Source organism: Cottoperca gobio, chromosome 1 (genome assembly GCF_900634415.1).
Source record: "Cottoperca gobio chromosome 1, fCotGob3.1, whole genome shotgun sequence".
Classification (NCBI taxonomy): domain Eukaryota; kingdom Metazoa; phylum Chordata; class Actinopteri; order Perciformes; family Bovichtidae; genus Cottoperca; species Cottoperca gobio.
The window spans coordinates 12,145,626-12,165,401 of record NC_041355.1 but is presented as its reverse complement, the minus strand read 5'-3'; the positions used below and the strand labels follow the sequence as shown (position 1 = coordinate 12,165,401).

Genomic DNA, 19,776 nt, shown 5'->3' with positions numbered 1-19,776 from the left:
TGCTCAATAATCAAGGAAGCAATCAATCACGTGAAAATAAGGAATAAATTCACAGTGAAGGTATGGATGCCAACTGGCCATTTTGCAAATTATACATTCAACACTAAATGCTGACAGATGATATAATGTTTATACTAACTGCAGCAGATGAATAAAAAGTATAATTTATAGACTAGATACTTTCCCTTTAAGGGAAGTACCAGGGCAGAGTGTGTGTGAGAGAGAGAGAGAGAGTAAATGAGGTACAAGAGGAAGAAAGAGAGAGAGAGGTGGAAGGGAGTTTCTGCACTTGCCTGTCTGGCAATGGCGGAGGAATGAGTGCACAAGTTTGAATCAGGGTGAGTCAAGCTGTGTGAGAGAGAGGCAGCGAGAAACGAGGGAAGAGGGAGTAAGGGGGAGCAGAGTGAGAGATGCTAGGAGATGGATAGCCTTTGAGAGAGAGCAGGCAATTGGTAGAGGGGTGGTTGAAGTGCAACAACAATATGGAGTACAGGAAAGGGAAACAGTGTTAGAGAGGGAGAACGATTGCATAGTAAGAAGTGAAAGAAATAAAAGAAGGAATGGAGGGGTAGGTGATGGTGGTGGTGGTGGGGGCACAGAATGAATGTGTGAGTCGGGCAAGTGGTGAAGCATTTGCATAAAGGGTGAGGGCACTCTGCCCGGCTTTGGGGAGAGGTTGGCATCTCGCCTTGCCGACTGGCAGAACGAGGACCAGGGAGGAATAAAAGAATGAGGGGGAGCAAAAGAGTGCGAGAGAAAGTCTCTCAATAGTGCATCTCTTGTGTGAGGAGAAGCAGGCCTTGGCTGCTGTTGGAGCAGGGCATGGAAGGGAGGGGATATCGGGTTTCATTATCTGCTTGATTCCTGCTGTATTTGCTAACCATGAGGTTCAAAGCCCTCGCTGCAGCTGTAGGCAGGGCATGGTAGCCAGTGTGTGCCGCTGGCATGTGTCGACTGGAACACTGAAGGTGTGTGCAGCATGCGCTTCTGTTAGGAATGAGACAGAAAGTGTGAGACAGACGCTCTCCTTCACTGTATTACTGAAGCAGAAAGCTGCCACACTCTGCTATCTCACACACACACACACACACACACGCACACGCACACACACACACACACACTTAAAGTATCACCCTGCCTACTTGACCTTATCAGGAATGACCGCCCTTGTCGAGGGGAAACGCTGTACTCTCAGTTGTAGTGCAACGTCCTCCGTCGGAAAATGCCACACCAACAGAATGTGTGTGTGTGTGTGTGTGTGTGTGTGTGTGTGTGTGTGTGTGTGTGTGTGTGTGTGTGTGTGTGTGTGTGTGTGTTTGTATTTGCCATGGGGATGCTACAGAATCCTCTGTAATGTAAACACACATGCAGTAGTCTATATGTATTCACTTAGCATACATGTAACCCTATACTAGCCCTTCTAGCTGCAGCCACATGTTGAAGTGGTTTTATTAAATCATTGTTTGCAACATGCAGGGCCAGAATCTCCTAATTTAGTTTGAAATCTATAATTTTGCCCAGTTTTATTTATACCACGATAACATCATCCCCTAAGAGAAACATTCTTTCTAATTGACGGCACTGTTATCAAGATTAACGTTCAGTTTAGCATTAAAAGGAGTACATGTAAACCGTTTCACACAGCCCTTTTTACTGTCCCCCACAATACCTTCTGGTGGATTCAGTGTATAAGTTTTGAACTCCGTTCACCAAATCTAAGCCAAAAACCTGCAAATCTACTTAACCGACGATCATCACAAAATGTATTTTTAAGTCGTTCAAATTGAATTCAGTTCTCCAAATATTTTTAGAATATAAATTGTGAATATAACTCACTTGTGGGGTTAAAGTTATGTTTGTAATTAACTGTATAAGGTGAAATGCATACAGATGGGCCAGAGTCATATAAAAACCACAAACCTCAAGAAAATCCTGGCTGAATAAATTTTGGATACTAAAAAGAAGAGCCCTTGATCTTATCTTTGATGTGCTTACATTTGAGGCTGAAACAGTCTGCCCATCTTTCGCACAAACGTGAAAGCATATTTGGGTATAATATTACCCAGGCCTCCAGTCATGTCAAAAGCCCCAGCTTGATATCACTCCTTGTGTCTCTGGAGCTGTTTAAAGCTCACTCGCTCGCTCTGTCTTTCCCTCTCCGCCTCATGCCACAAATGGCTTCCAGACTTTCACACATAGTAATGCTTCAGTGTGTAAACAGGCGTAATTACAAACGATGCGCAGACACACTTTCAACATCAATCTGTGCAGATGGGAGAAAGAGAGCAGGAAGAAGTCTTTTCCTCTTTTAGAGAGTAGATGAATGGATGAAAAGGTTTTGAGCTGGATGGAAATAGAAAGACTGGCAGTGATGAGAAGTTTAGCAGGACATTTTTAAGAATAATAATGTGGGTCTGTGTATGAAGGCATGTGTGTGGGCTTGAATAAGTGAATAAGTGAATGAAAGGGGAAGAAAAAAGGACACTTACTTTTTCTGTCTCATGAGAGTTTCCAAGGAAATAGTAGTTTATGTCAACTTGTCCGTAATTATTTTATTTCCCTGAGGTTTGTGAGGTTACTAAGCCATCACCTCTTAATGGCAGGGCGTTACTCACCACTATTCAGGCCGGCGCACCTTACTTTTCCTGCACTACTGTAGTAAAAATATGGAACATTCAGTCAACCCAAAGCAATTTATCTTTCTCTTTTTTAACAGAATGGACAGAAATGGCATTATGCCTGTAATGCATGAAAATGATCGGACTCCCCTGTTTTATGTACAGTTTAGAATTATGAGGCAAAGTTTGAAAATATTTAATTTATAAATAAAGCACAAACAGCTCAAGGAACTTTAACCTAAATTATTTCAGATCATCTCGAGTGGTCAGAACACACGCACACGCACACGCACAGGGAACATAGCTAAGCTCTCTCACAGTCTTTCCTTTACATCACCACCGTACACTTGTCAATATGTGATTTCACACAGCAGATGTCAAAGTTAAATTCCAGTTGTGTCAAGTCCTGACACGCTGTAAGCTTCATCTGCTTTCTGTGTGTGTGTGTGTGTGGGGTGTGTGTGTGTGTGTGTGTGTGTGTGTGTGTGTGTGTGTGTGTGTGTGTGTTTCCTAACCTTATCTTACAGAATCATCTTGAATAGTTAACAAAAGTTTGTGTGACAAATATAATTATAATCATCAGACAAATCTGGCCTTCAGTCAGTTACTTCCTTGTAGCTCTTAATAAAAAAAAGAAATTAAGTTTAGCTTTTTCTTTATAATTAGATTTTTACGAAGAAATTAGGCTCAAATAAAATGCAGAAAGAGCAAAAGGCTTGTGTCCCAGTGTTTCTTTTTAGTCCAGAAAATATGTGGTCAAATTAATTTATTATTAGAAAATATTACATTACATTTCATTTAGCTTACGCTTTTGTCCAAAGCGACTTACAATAAGTGCAAACAACCAAACTCAAGTACAGATATATAAATAAATATAAGTAAATATATTTATTATATATATTTAATACAATTTATAAACATGTAATTACAAGGAAACAGCCATTTAAAATGATTATGACAAAAATGTTCAGAATTTTAAAAGGAGTTTGATCAAATGTATTTGAGTCAGAATTGTAATTAAATACTGTCCCTTTGCATTTTAAATGCATAGCTTTCCAGGGTATTAGTGTTAATTAATTATCTGTTGTAATTTGTTTTAAAATTCATCATAATTTTTGTTTGTAAGACATTTCAATTTTTTAACCAACTAGTATAAACTTCCAACCACATTTTTTTAAGAAATTAAGATTATTTAGCTCATGTTAAAATACAACACAATAATATACTATGATATCAATAGGAAATATGAATGGGGTGCATTTATTCATATCATTTGAAGGAGACCTGTTTGAAGGAGGCTGTTTGATGAGGCTGTACCTAATTTATTTTTATTTTGTTTGATCTAATACTTCTACTCTATTAATACTACTACTAATATTTTTTTCTTCCATTTTGTCTTTTGTTGGAATCACAATGAAATAAGTCACCTTTATGTTGTTAATATAATGCAGAATGCACTCATTTAATGCCTGTTGACATTGCCTTTAATTTACCTGTTTAAGATTAATACCCCAAATTCATCTCAGGTCATTTTTTATTACAGCTGTTGATAACGATGTGGGAAAACAGGCCCGAGATACGGTTGTTAAAATTAATTGTATGCAAATATAGCCCACAGACAGGAACTAATAGTATTTTTTAAATTTACACAAAGGTGTTAATAGTCGATTTAAAAATGTAAAAACGTTAAGTTACATTAACCCTAACCCTAACCCTACATTAATGCATCTGCAGTAACTTATGGACTTAAGCTGCTTAAACGCTTTGGTGCAAATGTAACATATGTGTTTACTCTGGCGGATGTTTGCCTTCACTGAGGTCATACTTAACACTGTTTTATTAAATAGCTCTACTGCGACACATCATCTATCTCCTTTTATTTCCACTTCGACTTTTAGTTATTTATTTTGACCCTTTTTGTAACGTAGGCCGCGCGAGACTGAGGCTGAGAGCAGACCGCAAGTAAAGCTCAAGTTCAGTGTTCTCTCCATGGAGAAGAGGAGCACTATGTTTAAACATATCTGCTATTGAAAACAGTTTTACTGTCAAGAATGAGACGTAATGTTTATTTTAACGAACGTAAAATTCAAAGAGTTATAAACTGACGGACGGAGGTTAACAACGCCGTCCGGTGAGGTTAACGGCAGAAAGACAGCCGTTACAAGCCAACAGCTCCGTCATTAAGGCTGTTGGGGAAATTCAAATGTGATGAACACGGTGACCAGGGTAGGTTTCTTTCTTTCCAAAGTGAGGGTATTCATTTTATCTTGTTTTTCAAATGTAGAAACGCAAGGGCAGGCCGTTTTAAGCTAAAGGACAGGCCACACAGAGGAGTGTTGGTGTGCTCCTCTTACACGAACAATTGCTTTAGCTAAACCTTAATATAATGTATTTATTGGTGCTTTATAAGTAGATAAATAAACACACAAGCTATCAACGATAGGACCTGCGGTGTGCTTAAAACCTGGATTTTACTTTTTTATTTTTAGCCCTCATTTCAACAGTGTTTTTAGCTGTAGGACATTTAGGACATTCTTCACAGCCAGTCTTGCCCATATGACAAAATGGTGTAATGGGTGGATTTCCACCAAGCACTGTTTGTTAATCTCTGTTTTGTTTAATACCATCAAAATCTAAAATACAACAATTTCATTATTTTATGGGTTTCCTTTGTCTTGTGTTCTTGGCAGTTGCTGCTGCTCCAAGCTTGGCCTTGTTAATAAAACCTGAGGTGGTTTTCATTTCTCTCCTGCTCTCTGAGTTGTACCCTGTCAGGGCAGGAGGGGAGATTGTGTTGCCCAGCCTGGCGAACAAAGGTCGTAGTTTTCTAAAAGAGCATGGCATGCAGAGATAAGATGAGCTCTCGCTCAAATTATTGCAGAGCAGATATCTAAAGAGTCCAGTGGCCAAGGCCCGAAAAACTCCCTCCCTTCGTTTACCCCGAAGAACTCTGGGCAACCAGGAGAATCCCTCTCTAAGGAGCTGAAGGATATGTGGGTTTGAAAATGTAAAAAAAAAAGAAAGAAAAAAGGACATATTAAATAGTAGGGTGCCACACAGACTAATTTCTTGGCCAAAATCATAAAAGATTTTGCCTTAACTGTAAATTCTGCACAGACCTTAATGCCTGTGTTATGCTGTTGTATAATTTTGTATTTGGTCCAGTTTATGATCATAATAGGCCTGGCAGTGAGTGGATTTAACTAAGTGATTTTAAAAAGAGGGATTTTTTTTGTTGAAGGATTACATATTTCATACAAATAGTATTTGCTCAATAATACAGATTAATTTGTAGTCTTTAATATTTTTCTGTCAGTTTTCCATCCTCTTTGTTACATAAAGAGTTAAGTAGTGTTACTGAAAAAATGTTGCAAGGCTGGACCTACAAAAGCAAATATGTTGCTAGTTTGAATGGACAAAGGAAAGGTTTGGATTTCCCTGATAGTTATCTTGGTTATTATCATTTAGCCTGTCAGTAATGGCATGATGATATTTCAGGAAGTGACTGTAAATACTTGGCACATATGACTCCTTTTCTTTGTCTGCGGCCTATTCATCAAAAAGTCTAGATCCCTTCAGTCTTTTCAAATATGCGACAAACACACCTCCGTCATTATTCTTCGAAAACAAAAACAAACACACACATCCTCTTTAATTCCATCTCCTCGTGTTCCTTTTGCCCATTTTTTTTTCTTGCCTCTGCCATCTTCCCTCATTCCTACATTTTTCACGTGTTCAGCGTGACTGTGTGAGGCAGGCGTATGTTAGTATGAACAATCGGCGTCCGGCCCGGCTCGGCCTGGTCCAGATGGGGTCTGCACCCCCCCAGCAGTAGAAGGGACGAGCCAGTCAGTCAGCCAGCCAGCCCGCTAGCTAGCCAGCTAGCTACCTACCCGGTTAGCCAACCAGTCATTCACCCAGCCAGTCATGTAGCCGTTCAGCCAACAGAACAGTCAGCTTGCCAGCCAGTCAGTGGCCCAGCCAGTCATCAAGGCTGCGGCTCCTCTGTCAGACACTGACAGAGGGAGCAGGCCAGGCTAAATCTGATGGTCCTGGGAGCCAACCAGAGGACTCTGGCCTTTGTAAGGCGTTCACATAGACAGCCTGTCCCGTTGCACAGCAGGGGGCTTCAACCCACAATCAAATGGCCGGGTCCTCAACTTTGCCACATGACAAGTTAGCTTTTTGTGGCTGCCCATTGCCGAGATTCCAGTTTTGACAATGTCTCTATAATTCCCTTTGGACTAATTTGGACAGCATAAATGAGCAAATCCTTTTTTGTCATTTGGAAGTATGACATTTCAATGCACTTCTAATGAGAAGAGAGGTCTATACTTATTTCATACATACATCAGATTATATTGAATTGATCCTTGGTGAGAGCCTTTGTCTCTCAAATATTTCTCAGATGGTGCACTGGGCACAGTTTGTCCCTCTGAGGTCATGTGGGTCAGCCAATGATAATGAGACAATGCACTTGCCAGGGCAGCTATACAGGCCTGTGCTCCATCACTTTCTGCTGCTGTTCAATCCCAATCATGTGTCATTGTATACTTCATAATGCAACACGATGAAAATATGGGCAATTTACCGGCTGAAGTAGGAAACTATAATTCTTTTCGTTATTACAAAGACCAGCGTATCTGAATCTGAATGCATTAGACTAAGCTTTGTGAATTACAGGGAAGCTGTATAGCCTGTTTTAGACAGTTTTAATATCCGCTTGCCTTGCCTTGTTAAACAGCTTAACATGTATAGGCTGCTTACATGAAGCTGTCCACCACAGCATTTTCAGCCGTCATTGTCCACTGTATCCTGTCTCTCACCCACAAATGGGATCGCTCTCTAATTTGGTAACAGAAACTTTTAATGTGTTTCTGTGTCTGTGCTGTTTAGGCTTTTAAAGTGGGAAAACAAAAAGAAGGGGCCAGTTTGGATGTGAGAGTGCATTTTGAAACAGGAGAGCATGTTTTTGGATGGTATTTTTTGTTGGGGGGGGGTAACGGGCATTTTCTTCCCCCTCCTCTCTTTGTTTGTGTGGTAAATCCAGGAGCAGCTGCTGGTCTCAGGGTCTAGTGGGATTTTGGGCCTGTGTTTTCTCATGCCATCCCATGCCAAGGTGGTGTAACGCGAGCAGAGCGAGAGGGAGAGAGGGGTGTTTCTGGAGGGGGGAGGGGGTGGGGTGTGCAGGGGTGCAGTTGGAGAGTGAGCTGGTTTGTTGGGATGGCTGTGACCAAGCTGATGACGAAGGAGATGAAGGGGGGTGGGAGGCCGTAGGGGGGCTTTAGGAGGCGGGTGCTGTCTGGATTGGATGCATGTAAAATTAATATCCTCTGGACTTTGCGTTTGCACTAGATTGGAACTTGTCTATTTGGCTAATGACGTGCCTTCTGCCTGTACCACACACAGTCCCTGTTTCTCCCCCTCCCTCCCTCTATCTCGCTCTCTCTCTCTCTCTCCACTACCAGCCACCAACCATCCACCCCCCCACCGCTTTGCTTCTCCCTCTGCCATCTCTCTCTTCCCTCCCTTTCAGCACTGGGAGCGTGCGTATTGGCTGGGCTGTTTGAGAGTCTGTGCCAAATAGGTGGGCCCTCTGCATGTTGGCACAGACTCAGTCAATGGTTAGAGAAGGAAAGTGGAGAGGAAGAGAGAGACAGAGTTGGAGAGAAAGAGGGGGAAAAAAGAAGCTGCACTCGGGTTTGCCAGCGGTCGTGCACACTCTTCCAACATTGATTCGGTCCTCTTGTTTTGTTTTTTTTCTCTTCTTCTTCCCCTCCGTCCGCACCCCCCTTGTCCAGCTCTCTCTCTCCCTCTCTGTGAGTCTTATGCAGATCCCACAGAATTGAACCAATAGAACGCGCAGCTTTGCCAAGCATTTTTTTTGTTGTTTTTTCGTCAAGACCTTTTTTTCTACATATTTTTGCAAACAAACAAAGAGGCTTGTTTAAGTTTTTGACAATTTTGTCTTTTTTTGCTGCAATATCTGTTTTGTTCGTGCACATAGAGCTCTTTTTAAAAGCGTTTTAGACAGAGAGATTACTGAACTTCTTTACATTCTCCTTCTGTTGTGCTCTTTAACAGCATCTCTCCTGCATCTCCTGCCACAGTACCTCCTGTGTTCCTGTGCTGGTATTACACTGCGCCCCCTTGGCCTGTCTCCTCTTTCTCAGCTTTTTCCCCCCTGCTGCTTTTATTGGACAGTTTCTCAGCTTCTCTTTTTGCTTAATTTTCCCCCTTCAGTCTTTTGTTTTCTAATATACGCAGCATTACTTCAGCGCCTTTTGATTCATCAATCCAATTGTTGTCCTGGTGCATTTAAAATTTCTTTGCAATCGGCGGGTGAATTTATGATGAGAGAGCAAAATGGTAACTACCGTGTTATTCTTGTTTTATTCACATATGTTTTGTGATAGTGACTGTTATTAGATAATCTCAGGTGCGGACGCAGTTATTTTATTTATGGAAAAATATTTAGTTTAATTTTTAATAATTACAGTTTTCTCAAATTATTTTAGTATTGTATTATGTTTTTAAAATATTTTAAATGTATAGTTTAAACTTTTTTTTTTTACAGATGTAGATATGAAATACAATGTTTTATAGAATAAATGTTTTGTAGAATTAATAATAAATGTTTTTGTTCAAATGTTGTAATGAGTGAATGCAAGTATGGCAATATTTATTTAAAGCTAACATGTTTGTTTGTATTTATTTATTTAGGCAGGCACATAAATATTTACACTAATAATAATTGAAGAAAACGCTCACAGTTGATACTTCATTTCCCTTTCTCATCTATTACCTCTGTCTCTCAGTATTGTGTTGTTCATTGTTTTGTAAAGTGTGTCCTCCAATGTGATGTGAATGTGTTAGGTACAGAGTATAAAGAATCTCTCTCTCTCTCTCTCTCTCTCTCTCTCTCTCTCTCTCTCTCTCTCTCTCTCTCTCTCTCTCTCTCTCTCTCGGCACCTCTCGCTCATTCTCTCCCTCCGCTCACACAGAGCAGGCGCTGCTCCTCCATGCTGCGTGCCGGTGCTAACTGCCTCTCTTCTCTCTTCCCTTCCTCACCCCCACTCCCTCTCTCCCCATCCTTCTCTCCGCCATTCTCCCCCTCTCTCTCCACTGCCTCCTCCTGCTTCCCCCCCTCCTCCCTCTCCTCCTTCACCCACCCCCCTTCCTCCTCCCTCATCCAGGATGAATTCCACCCCTTCATCGAGGCCCTGCTGCCCCATGTCCGCGCCTTCGCCTACACCTGGTTCAACCTGCAGGCCCGCAAGCGCAAATACTTCAAGAAGCACGAGAAGCGCATGTCCAAGGAGGAAGAGCGCGCAGTGAAGGATGAGCTGCTGGGGGAGAAGCCAGAGATCAAGCAGAAGTGGGCCTCGCGCCTGCTGGCCAAGCTCCGCAAGGACATCCGGCCTGAGTTCCGTGAGGACTTTGTGCTCACCATCACGGGGAAAAAGCCCCCCTGTTGCGTGCTATCCAACCCCGACCAGAAGGGCAAAATCCGTCGCATCGACTGCCTGCGCCAGGCCGACAAGGTGTGGCGACTGGACCTGGTGATGGTCATCCTGTTCAAGGGCAGCCCCCTGGAGAGCACGGACGGTGAACGGCTGGTCAAGTCACCACAGTGCACCAACCCTGGCCTGTGCGTCCAGCCGCACCACATCGGAGTGTCCGTCAAGGAGCTGGACCTCTACCTGGCCTACTTCGTCCACACGCCAGGTATGTGGACAATTGGATACTCGACACTAATAAGGAGGGATGCCAACACTTAAACACTTGTCATACATGCCCGTGTGCATGTTTATGTAGATGTGCTCGAACATTTGCATAATCACAAACACAGAAACACACCTAATACAAAAACATTTATTTGTGTCACACATAATTAAATAGAGAGGGAATAACAAGCTTATCTTTTATGTATTTTTATTTCTAAGTGTAATAAGTTTCAAAAATGCACTAAAAATGTGTTTAAAATTTAGGAAATAATTATATATTCTAATTAAGCTATCTAATATTATTATATGCAAATTGTGAATTCATTAAATTTAACAATATTCTTTTAAGTAAACAAAGCAAACATTTACCTCTGAGAAGCAATATGAATTTGCTTTTGTTTTCTTAGCAAACGGCAAATAGTTTTGCTTTTTGTCATTTCATATTTATTCTTCTATTTCTTTTGGTGTTTGTTTACATGACAACATAGTATCAACAGTAATAAAAAAAATATGTGAGTGTGTGTCAAGGGCATTTGGCCAGCGTGCTCTGGCAATTACGAGTTAATTTTTCTGAGCGAGGCATTTGCGGATTCATATTTTGTGTTTTTTTTAGGAAGGTGTGTGTGTGTGCGTGTGTGTGTGTGTGTGTGTGTTTTATGAGATGATCACCACTGTCAAAATGTGTGTTTTTGTGCGATGAGTGAGAGTCGCTGTTTATAATATTGTACTCAGTCTGTCGAAGTGTATGTGCCACGATAAGGCCATTGTAGCCAGGAACGTCATTTGGCCACAGCCCAGATTGTGTGTGTGTGTGTGTGTGTGTGTGTGTGTGTGTTTGTGTGTGTGTGTGTGTGTGTGCGTGTGTGTGTGTGTGCGCGCGTGCGTGTGTGTGAGAGAGAGAGCAGAGTCGCGAGTCTCCTGCTCTCAGGCCGCAGGCTGCTGCCGCGCTCACCGTCTGCCTGAACGCGAGCACCACGTTGGACCTGGCTGCCAAACACACACTCACACACACAAAACGCCAGTGCTCACAGACAGCCAGTACTATTGCAGCCACCTTCACACCCATACACACACATACAAACACAGCTAAATAAAGATACACACATTTGATATAAAAAGAAAAAGAAAAACAACTCTGTCATCTTTGTAGCGCACTTTCACACGTAGAGCCAAACACGGTTTTAGTCACGATTGCGTACACACACCCACACAGCACACACACTAGGCCAAGGACTATCATAGATACAGTTTTATACAGCCAAACATTGTTGTATCTCAGCCACCATCATGGGTACACACACTCGCACTCGGCCAAACATCGCTGTAGCCTCCAGTGTGCGCGTACTCTACACACACAGCCAAAACACTGGCTGTGTTGTAGTTTCTCCCCACATTGCAAAAAACACTGTCACAGCAGCCACACACACGCACACATGAAACACATTTCACAGCCAAATCCTCCAAATACACACTACTTCACCATTTGCTGGCTACGTATACATACAAACACACGCTCATGACCTAATATTATCTCAGCTGGAATTTTCTGGAAATTTCAAACAGTGACTCAACCAGCTTCACACACACACATAGGCACATATATATATATATATATATATATATATATATATATATATATATATATACAGCATATCCAAGTCGCTGCCCAAATACACACACTCACTCTCTGCCTCGGCAGAACTCTTATGGTAGCCGCTAACATGAGTGTAGCCAAATGCTATCACAGCCGTCCCTCCCTCTCTCTCTCTTTTTCTCTCTCTGACACACACAAAATCTCGGTCCAGGCCAAACACCTCCCTCGTCCTGAGCCAAACCCTGGCAGCAGCTCCAGCATGTTGGTCTATCTGTGGCGATGATAAACCGTACGTAGCGGGCAGTGCTGAAGTTGACTGAGGAAATCGGTCTTACTGTTTTTCTGATACATTTTCTCTCAAATAGTGTTGTTTGTTTTTTTTAACTGACTTTTTTTTATTGCACTATATTTGAGACATTGCTGCAAAAAAATGTTTTTTATAATGACTTATTGTGGATTCCGGGTCAGTGAGTTGTGTTTTGGGATTTAGTAACTTAATTGCAGAGGTCTGTTTTTTCTCAGTTTATTATGAAATGTACAGCACTGTTACATTTTATTTGTCTTGTAAATTATAGACTCGGAATACACTAAATTATAGGTATTATGTTTGTTTAATCTTAGCTCAGAATTGTTTTTTGTTGTAAATTTAATAATCTAGAAAGACGTTGCATTTTTGGTTTTGGAAAATAAATTATTATGGAAGTGTATTTTAATATACTATATAATTGAATCAATTATATCGGCCTAAGTTTCCCTAGACCATCACATTTTTAAAATTAATTTATAAATAATTTTATAAATTAAGATGGGAAAATGGTTTTCTTCTCATGCTGGATGCAGAAACTAAACAAAGTCCATCTAAGAGCTGGACATATTTAATTTGTGGTATTATATTACATATATACTACTATAAGTGACATGAATAATGTTTCTAAATAAAAATGTGTATGTTTTGGTGGCTACAATTGTCTGTATATGACTGAGGAAGGATTTCAGTGAGAAATATTGTATTTACATTTTTTATATATACTGTGAAACTGAACACACAAACTGTGAATGTCTCATGACTAATTTTCTTGTTGGCTTTCCAATTTTCAGTTTGTTGCTGTAAACTCGTCGCTACTGTACTTTGGTTTACAGAAGTACAGTAAAACACATGGCTGCTTGGAAGGGCCGCCCATTCATAATATGGACTTACTGAGCCCTCTCTCTTATCTTATCTGGCTAACACAGCATGCCTCAGTACTTTTATCTGCCTCCAAAGAGCCCACGCTCAGTTTAAGTCCTGGTTGGAGAGACACTTTGGGGTCTACAGACAGAGAAAGAAAGAGGGACAGAAGGAGAGACAAAGGGCAATCCACTGTCTGTAAACCTCTCATAAGGTCACTTGGCTCTAATTCACTTTTAAGTTGTAAATGCGTATTTATGACCAAACGGGCATATAAAAGGCCTGCATTTACCTGTCACCTTTTATCTGTTACAGTGATGAGCAGTTACATTTCTTGGCTCAGGCGCGCAATGAATGACAAGATGTGCTCATTGTTTGTTTTTGTTTGTTTTTCGTTTTGTCGGTCTTTAGCATCTCTGTCTTCCTCGCTCCTCTTTGATCCCGTGCACACTTTTGTTTTGTCTCCTTAAACATCGCCCTCATTGTTGCTCTCACAGAGGTAAAGCCTCTGCTGATCTCTTTTGTTTATATTGTAGGAGACACACAGAGAGAGAGAGGGAGAGAGAGCGCGTTGGAAAGGAGAAGAGGCTGCGATGGTGATTGTTCTGTTTGGCAGCGCCCGAGCCCCGTTGGTGTGGGAAGAAGAGAAAGACGTCTTGTGTTTTGTTTATGACAGAGTGGCAAAAGCTGCCACAGGGAATCTCTGGGCTTGCCGTCAGGCTTTCTCAGGCTGTTCTGCAGCCAGCCAGCCTTTGAGATCCTCTCTGTTACGGAGCATAACACACTGCAGCCGTAACAGAACAAACCACGATTCCACAATACACAACCATCTCCCCCTGTTTTTTTCAGGCACCTCAGATAAAGGGCAACAAACCAGACAGAGGGACGCGTCTTTGAACATTGTAACCAAAATACTGTCAGAGAATAGAGGAGAGGGGAAGAGTGGTTGTGTGGTGCAGTACAGTGAGTAGTTTATTAAGAGTGATTGACTGGTATCGTAATGGAGATAGTTGTCTGGAAGAGTCAAAGGTCTGCCCGATCACCAAACTCTGGCAGCGTCCCTTTGATAACCCATGATTGGAATCTTTTGGATAGGCTTAGTTCACAGTTCAAGTTTATATTAAATTCCTACTTCTGTTGGTCTGACTACTGCATAGGTGCGTCCACCATCTGAGGAGAAATCATTTAGCTGCTTGTCATAGTGTTTAATGCACTATTTGATTTATAACCTTTGTGCTGTTTTAGCTTAAACTCAGCACATTTCTGATTTATTCAAGGTTGGAAAAATAGAAGATTAAGGGAAAAAAAACATTTGTGAGGTCCAAAGTTAGCTCAGTGCACTTAGTCATTTTTTGGACTTCATTCTTACGACTTTCTTTATTTTTTTCACTTTTCTTTCTTTTGTACGCAGTAAGTGTGATCATGAAAAGATGTTTCAAATGTGTTTCCAATCAAAAGTGCAGTACAGGAAATTTGCAGTCACTCCGAGGGAGGTGTGAAATGTGCTCGCCGTGCCATTTCTGCCATGACCGCGCCACACTCCACGCTTTACGGTGCCAGATCCCGCCTCTCTCTCGCTTTAGCAATAGTCATGCCTTGGATGGTGCTTTGAGAAAGCCCAGAGAAAAACATTGCACTGCAGCCAGCCCCACGGCCAACTCCCTGACCACAGGAAGGATTCACAAATAAAAACCTCCACTTTTGTTCATCACTGAGAAAAACTCCCAGAGTATTCAGGATTTATTGGGTGGGGGAAAGAACAGAAATGTGGGAGAAAGAAGGGAGAAAAGTATGAAATAGAGAGGCATCCTGACATCCATGGCTGACATGATGAATGGATTGCTACGTGTTAAAGGTTGACAGGATACTCTGATGGATCCCACAGGTTCCCACTGCTCTGTGTCTCCGTGGCTCAGTTTTTCGTTTTTGTCCCTGTGAAAATAATCTGTTCTTAATTACTTCCTGGATCTGTTCTCCGGCTCCCATGACATCACAGTGGACTGTTCTTGTGTGTAAGTGTTTTTGTTTGTGTCTGTGTGTGCACATCTTAGGATGACCCTCAGCTGTGGAGTAAGCATTGAGTTTTGATTAAATGAAATCACAGAGGGAGTCGGTCAGGTCTGAGGCTTTTGTATTGTGTGTGGTGGGAACAGGGCCCGCGCCGGCTAAGAAAAGCTCTCCACATGCAGAGCGGCTTTGGCATCAGTAAATGTTCGCTGATGTCTCTCGTTTAGCCGGGCCCGCGTCTTCTTTTCCGCGTCTCTTTCTTTCTGTCTGGCGTCAGGAACACATCGAGGTGGCTACATATCAAATCTGAAGGGTTAAGATAGAGGGAGAGCCACGTCACATTAAAGAGACAGAGTGAGAGGGAGTCTTCTCACACTATTCTTGGCTTTGGAAAAAAGTCTGTGTATTTGGATAGCTAATGGTATCGGGCTAGCCAAAGCCCTGTTGTGTGCTCATTCGCTCCAAAACATGCAAACACACACACACACAGACGCGAGGCTAACGTTGGGGTGTCACAGACATACATAGATCAGTCCAAAACCGCAGGGTCTGCATTTATCTCATGAGACCATGATGACACAAGCAGACTCGAGGGAATATAAAAAAACATGAGAAAGGCGAGTCAAAGACAATGTTGTTATGTTTGGTCTCCCATTAAATTGACCAGTAAAAACTGGCATGCTCCGTGATACGGTGCCTTTGTCCTAGAAACAGTTCCCTGCTTTTTAGTTTTTTACATAACGATCATAAGCCTCAGTTTCTTTGGCTGTGTCAGCCTCGGGAGAGCGTAAAACCCCTGAAAATATCTGCTCTACCCGCATCTGTTTCCTTTTGTGTGAAGAGTGTTAGCGTTAGGAGATATGAGATAAACAGATTATTCCAGTGAATTTGGGAGACCGTCATCATGGTGGAACAGACAAATGAGGCAGTTTGCGCTATTTGGCTTTTTTTTATCAGTTTCCTTCTGGTCCCCTCTTTCTTTTTGAATGAACTTCTTTTTGAAGAAGATTTGACAAAATGTTCTTCAGGCTTTTTATTCTGCGGTTCTTCAGGATGAAAGACAGAAATCTTATCTAAGTTCTGCGCGTAGTTTCTTCATTACTAATGGTGCAAACCTTTTTTACTTTACTTTTTATTTTATTATTTATTTTTCCACAAAATGTTACATTTATCAGTTTCAGATATAAAGTTCCTAAATGCTTTTTTCATCTAAAAACAGGCTCACATAAAATACATTTTTCTAAATATATTATGGTAATCTGAATTTGACATTTGTCATTATTATTATTATTATTATTAATTACATTATTATTAATAATAATGTAATGAATTATTATGTAATCAGTATAATAGTATTTATATAAATGCTAAGCAATTTCAAATTTTGTCTAAAGGAAAATAGGGCGCTAGTAGACTAATACCTACTGTTAAGATTTAATTACTCATTAAAACACATTAAGGATTGTCACATAAAAATGGGTGTAGGCCTAAGCTAAGCACGCAGTGATAAAAACTGCATTCTTTACTTGAGCTGAGATTGCTTTTTTTTAACGTTTTTTTATTTGGAAAAAAACCTAGAAAGCAAAAAAAAGGGGCGAGAAAGGAGGAAAAGAAAAGAAAGAGGTTATTGAGAAAAGAGAGATTCAGAAGCAGCGAGGGGGTGGTATTGTCTGTATTAATACTGTGTCTTCTCAGTGCCGGGTCTCTTTTCAGGCTTTTGTAGCGGCGCCAACCATGAAATGTGTCTGTCCCCAAAAACCATATACCCACTCAGGAGGGTTTCCCGACCTCAGAGAGGAGGAGGAGGAGAACGAGCAAGAGAACGAGTGCAGTGGCCAATGCTCACTGTCAGGCAGGCCAGCCAGAAAGTAGGGAGAGCCAGGGAACATGCCTTATTCACCGGGCTGCACTCACAGCGAGGCCCTGGCATCGGCTGCTTAGCCTGGCTAACAACGCAACACAACACACAGCCATAGTCATGCTAGAATGAGAGTCACAGCAGTCTGTTTTGAATCCAAACCTCCATTACTTTTATTTTTGTTGTTTCTAATTCAGTTTTTGTCATGGATATATATTCCCTATTAAGTGGCTTTGCTGAGTTTCTAGTGCTGAATAAAAAAGTTAGGTCAATACTGATTTAAGAAATGAAAGACAACAACCTCTATTTCATTTTGTTTTGCACATGTGGGTTGAAGAATAAAGAAATGATTATGTGGGCGAGTTTAACGCTGATGTTCAGAAAGTGAGAGGAGTTAAGAGGAGTTGCGTTGTCGGCCGTTGTTGGCACGATGCTATCTCTGTATGGAAGACGCCAAATTTTCATACACACTCCCTGCCAACCTCCTCCCTCTGATCCTCGCTTTCTTCTCTTTTCTTTTCTTTCTTTCACTTGTTCCCCTTTTCTTTTATTCCTCTTTAGGGTTCAAATGAATGCCCTCCCCTAGCCTCATTAGCACCCTGGACTCCTGTTTGCTGCTACAGAAAAATGTATAATAACTTGTAAGCACAAACATTTTAGTGCTCAATAGGACTATTATCCTTGTGTTTCATGCAAGCAGGCCATCATGGGCTGTGAGCCTTGACTGAATTTTCTTTCTTTTTTAATTCTCTGATGTTTCTTTCATTCAGTATGCAAAGATGTCTTGCCACCAGACATTTGGTTGATCATGACTGGCATCCTGCCTTTGTATCTTTACATTTCACATTTAAACACAGGCTATGTTTTAAAAATGTTTTCCATAGAAATGTTATTATATGGACTGTGTTTAGTTTCTCTTTTGTTTTGGGTGCATTTATGAGATTTTCAGAACATTTAATTTGACAACTGATTAAGTTTGGTCACTTATTCCTTCTGATTATAACATTTCACATCATAGGTGGAAGTTTTTTAACCAGTATGTCGTTTTTCATAAAAAAAAAATGTCTGAGCTGTTTCGCAGCAGGCCACTCGTTCTTGAGAGACAACCTTCATGAGGGGCATCGTTTGGTGTTCGTTACACCGTGAGAAGGAGAGCAGTTTAGAGAAGACAGAAAGTGGGGGGGGGGGGGGGGGGGGGCGAATGAGCGAGCTAGCTGAGAAGCACAACAGAATGCAGAGAATCAAATTTGGCATGCGTCTGTGTAAGCGAGTAAGCTTCAAATCAGTTTGGACACAGATCTAGGACACTAGACGGAAAGAAGAAAGCAGGATGAAACGGGATAGGGAACGACATGGGATTGAGAAGGGGGGGGGGGTATAGTGTGTATATGTGTATGAGTAGCTAAGCAAAGGATGAGATGGAGGGGGTTGGTGGGTGAGGTTTAGGGGATGAGGAGGGAGGAGGGTGTTTGGTAGAGTGTCCCTCAATGACGACTTGAAAAACAGGCCGGTAAATAAATGGAGTGGCAGTAAACAAGGTTCGGCGCTTCATCAAAAGACTCCATTCATCTGTGAACAGGAGAGTCTCTCTTTTCTCTGAGGAGACAGAGAAATGAACCCAATGACGCTGACGAGAGGACGGCGCTTGTTTAGATAACAGGATGAGTTTGGAGTGGAATGGCGTTAGTGTGTGTGTGTGTGCTCTTTAATGTTTGTAGGAGTTTTGAGGGGGTGCGAAGCAGGTGGGAGGTGGACACAGTCTTAACGAGTGGGATAAGGTGGGGGTAGAGATAGTGTGTTCTTTATCACTAGCATGGATACAGACAAGGATTGTGTTTTGGGGGGTTAGAATTGTGGGATAGGCCGATGACAGTACGTGTCTGTGTGTCTAGTACAAAGCGATGTAGGGGGTGGTGTGCTTTTGGCAAAGCTTATGTGCGTGAACGCAGAGACGTGCATGTGTGTGAGAGAGTGCATATGTGCATATGTCTCCGTCTGCTCATTATACATGGTTATTTTTTCCAGACCGAGTGCTATGCTCTATTTTGCATGATTTACAGTCTTATGAGCCAAGCAGCAGCATGTCTTTTTTATGAGAGCGAGAGAGTTTGGAAGGAGCCGAGTCTTGGGGTCTCAGGGACACCGCGGCGAACCGGCCACAGCAAGGTGCCGTGCTTCGCTCCTGCTTCAGCTGTTCATAATTCAGCCTGTCAGCCGGTCGGCCAAGGAAGCCAGGTGTACACTAAGTGCTATAAAGTCCTTTTGTGCATTTCCGTCATGCAAACTTTTTAATTAAGAGGAGATGAATTTATGAATATAAAGATCAGGGCTAAGTCACCTTCAACCACTTAGTGAATTCTGAGACTACATTTGGAAGAGCAGGGCAGGGAAGCCAAGACAAAGTGGTGTCTTTTAAAAGCTTTAATTCAGCTTATGTTTAATTGTGCCACACTTTAATGTGAATGTTAACAACTCTAACTCATTTTTTAACTTACCTAAAATCGTTTAAGGGCACATCTTGTTTATAGCAATGGCCTTGTGGTGTAAGAAATGAGATGTGCATCTGTCCTTTTAGCTCGGCTGATCTGACAGCTGAGCTTTAGACTTTTCAATTCCAACTTGAGAGAAGTAGAAGAGGCACACATTCATCTTGACATTCACATTGCCAAGAGACTCTTTTAAAAGCCTTTTGTCCAGGTTATCAGCAGCATCCAGCACACACACGCTCTCAATTTCTCTGTTGCTGCCTGTCTTTTATACGTTATCAATGATGTTATTTTAATGTCCTTCCATTGATATATCTT

The 19,776-nt window shown here is 41.6% G+C and overlaps 1 protein-coding gene across 9 annotated transcripts in view; it reads left to right on the top strand.

Annotated features, from left to right (window-relative positions):
• LOC115008753 (nuclear factor 1 X-type-like) overlaps positions 1-19,776 on the top strand; it is a 106,228-nt gene that overhangs the window by 24,886 nt on the left and 61,566 nt on the right. For 7 of the 9 annotated variants that reach the window (XM_029432602.1, XM_029432583.1, XM_029432537.1 and 4 more), the window contains one exon: positions 9,815-10,346. In XM_029432602.1, the coding sequence (XP_029288462.1) occupies positions 9,815-10,346 (532 nt within the window). Of the gene's footprint in view, positions 1-8,282; positions 8,988-9,814; positions 10,347-13,643; positions 13,931-19,776 lie in introns of those variants that run through there. The other 2 variants (XM_029432611.1, XM_029432575.1) reach the window with 2 other exon arrangements.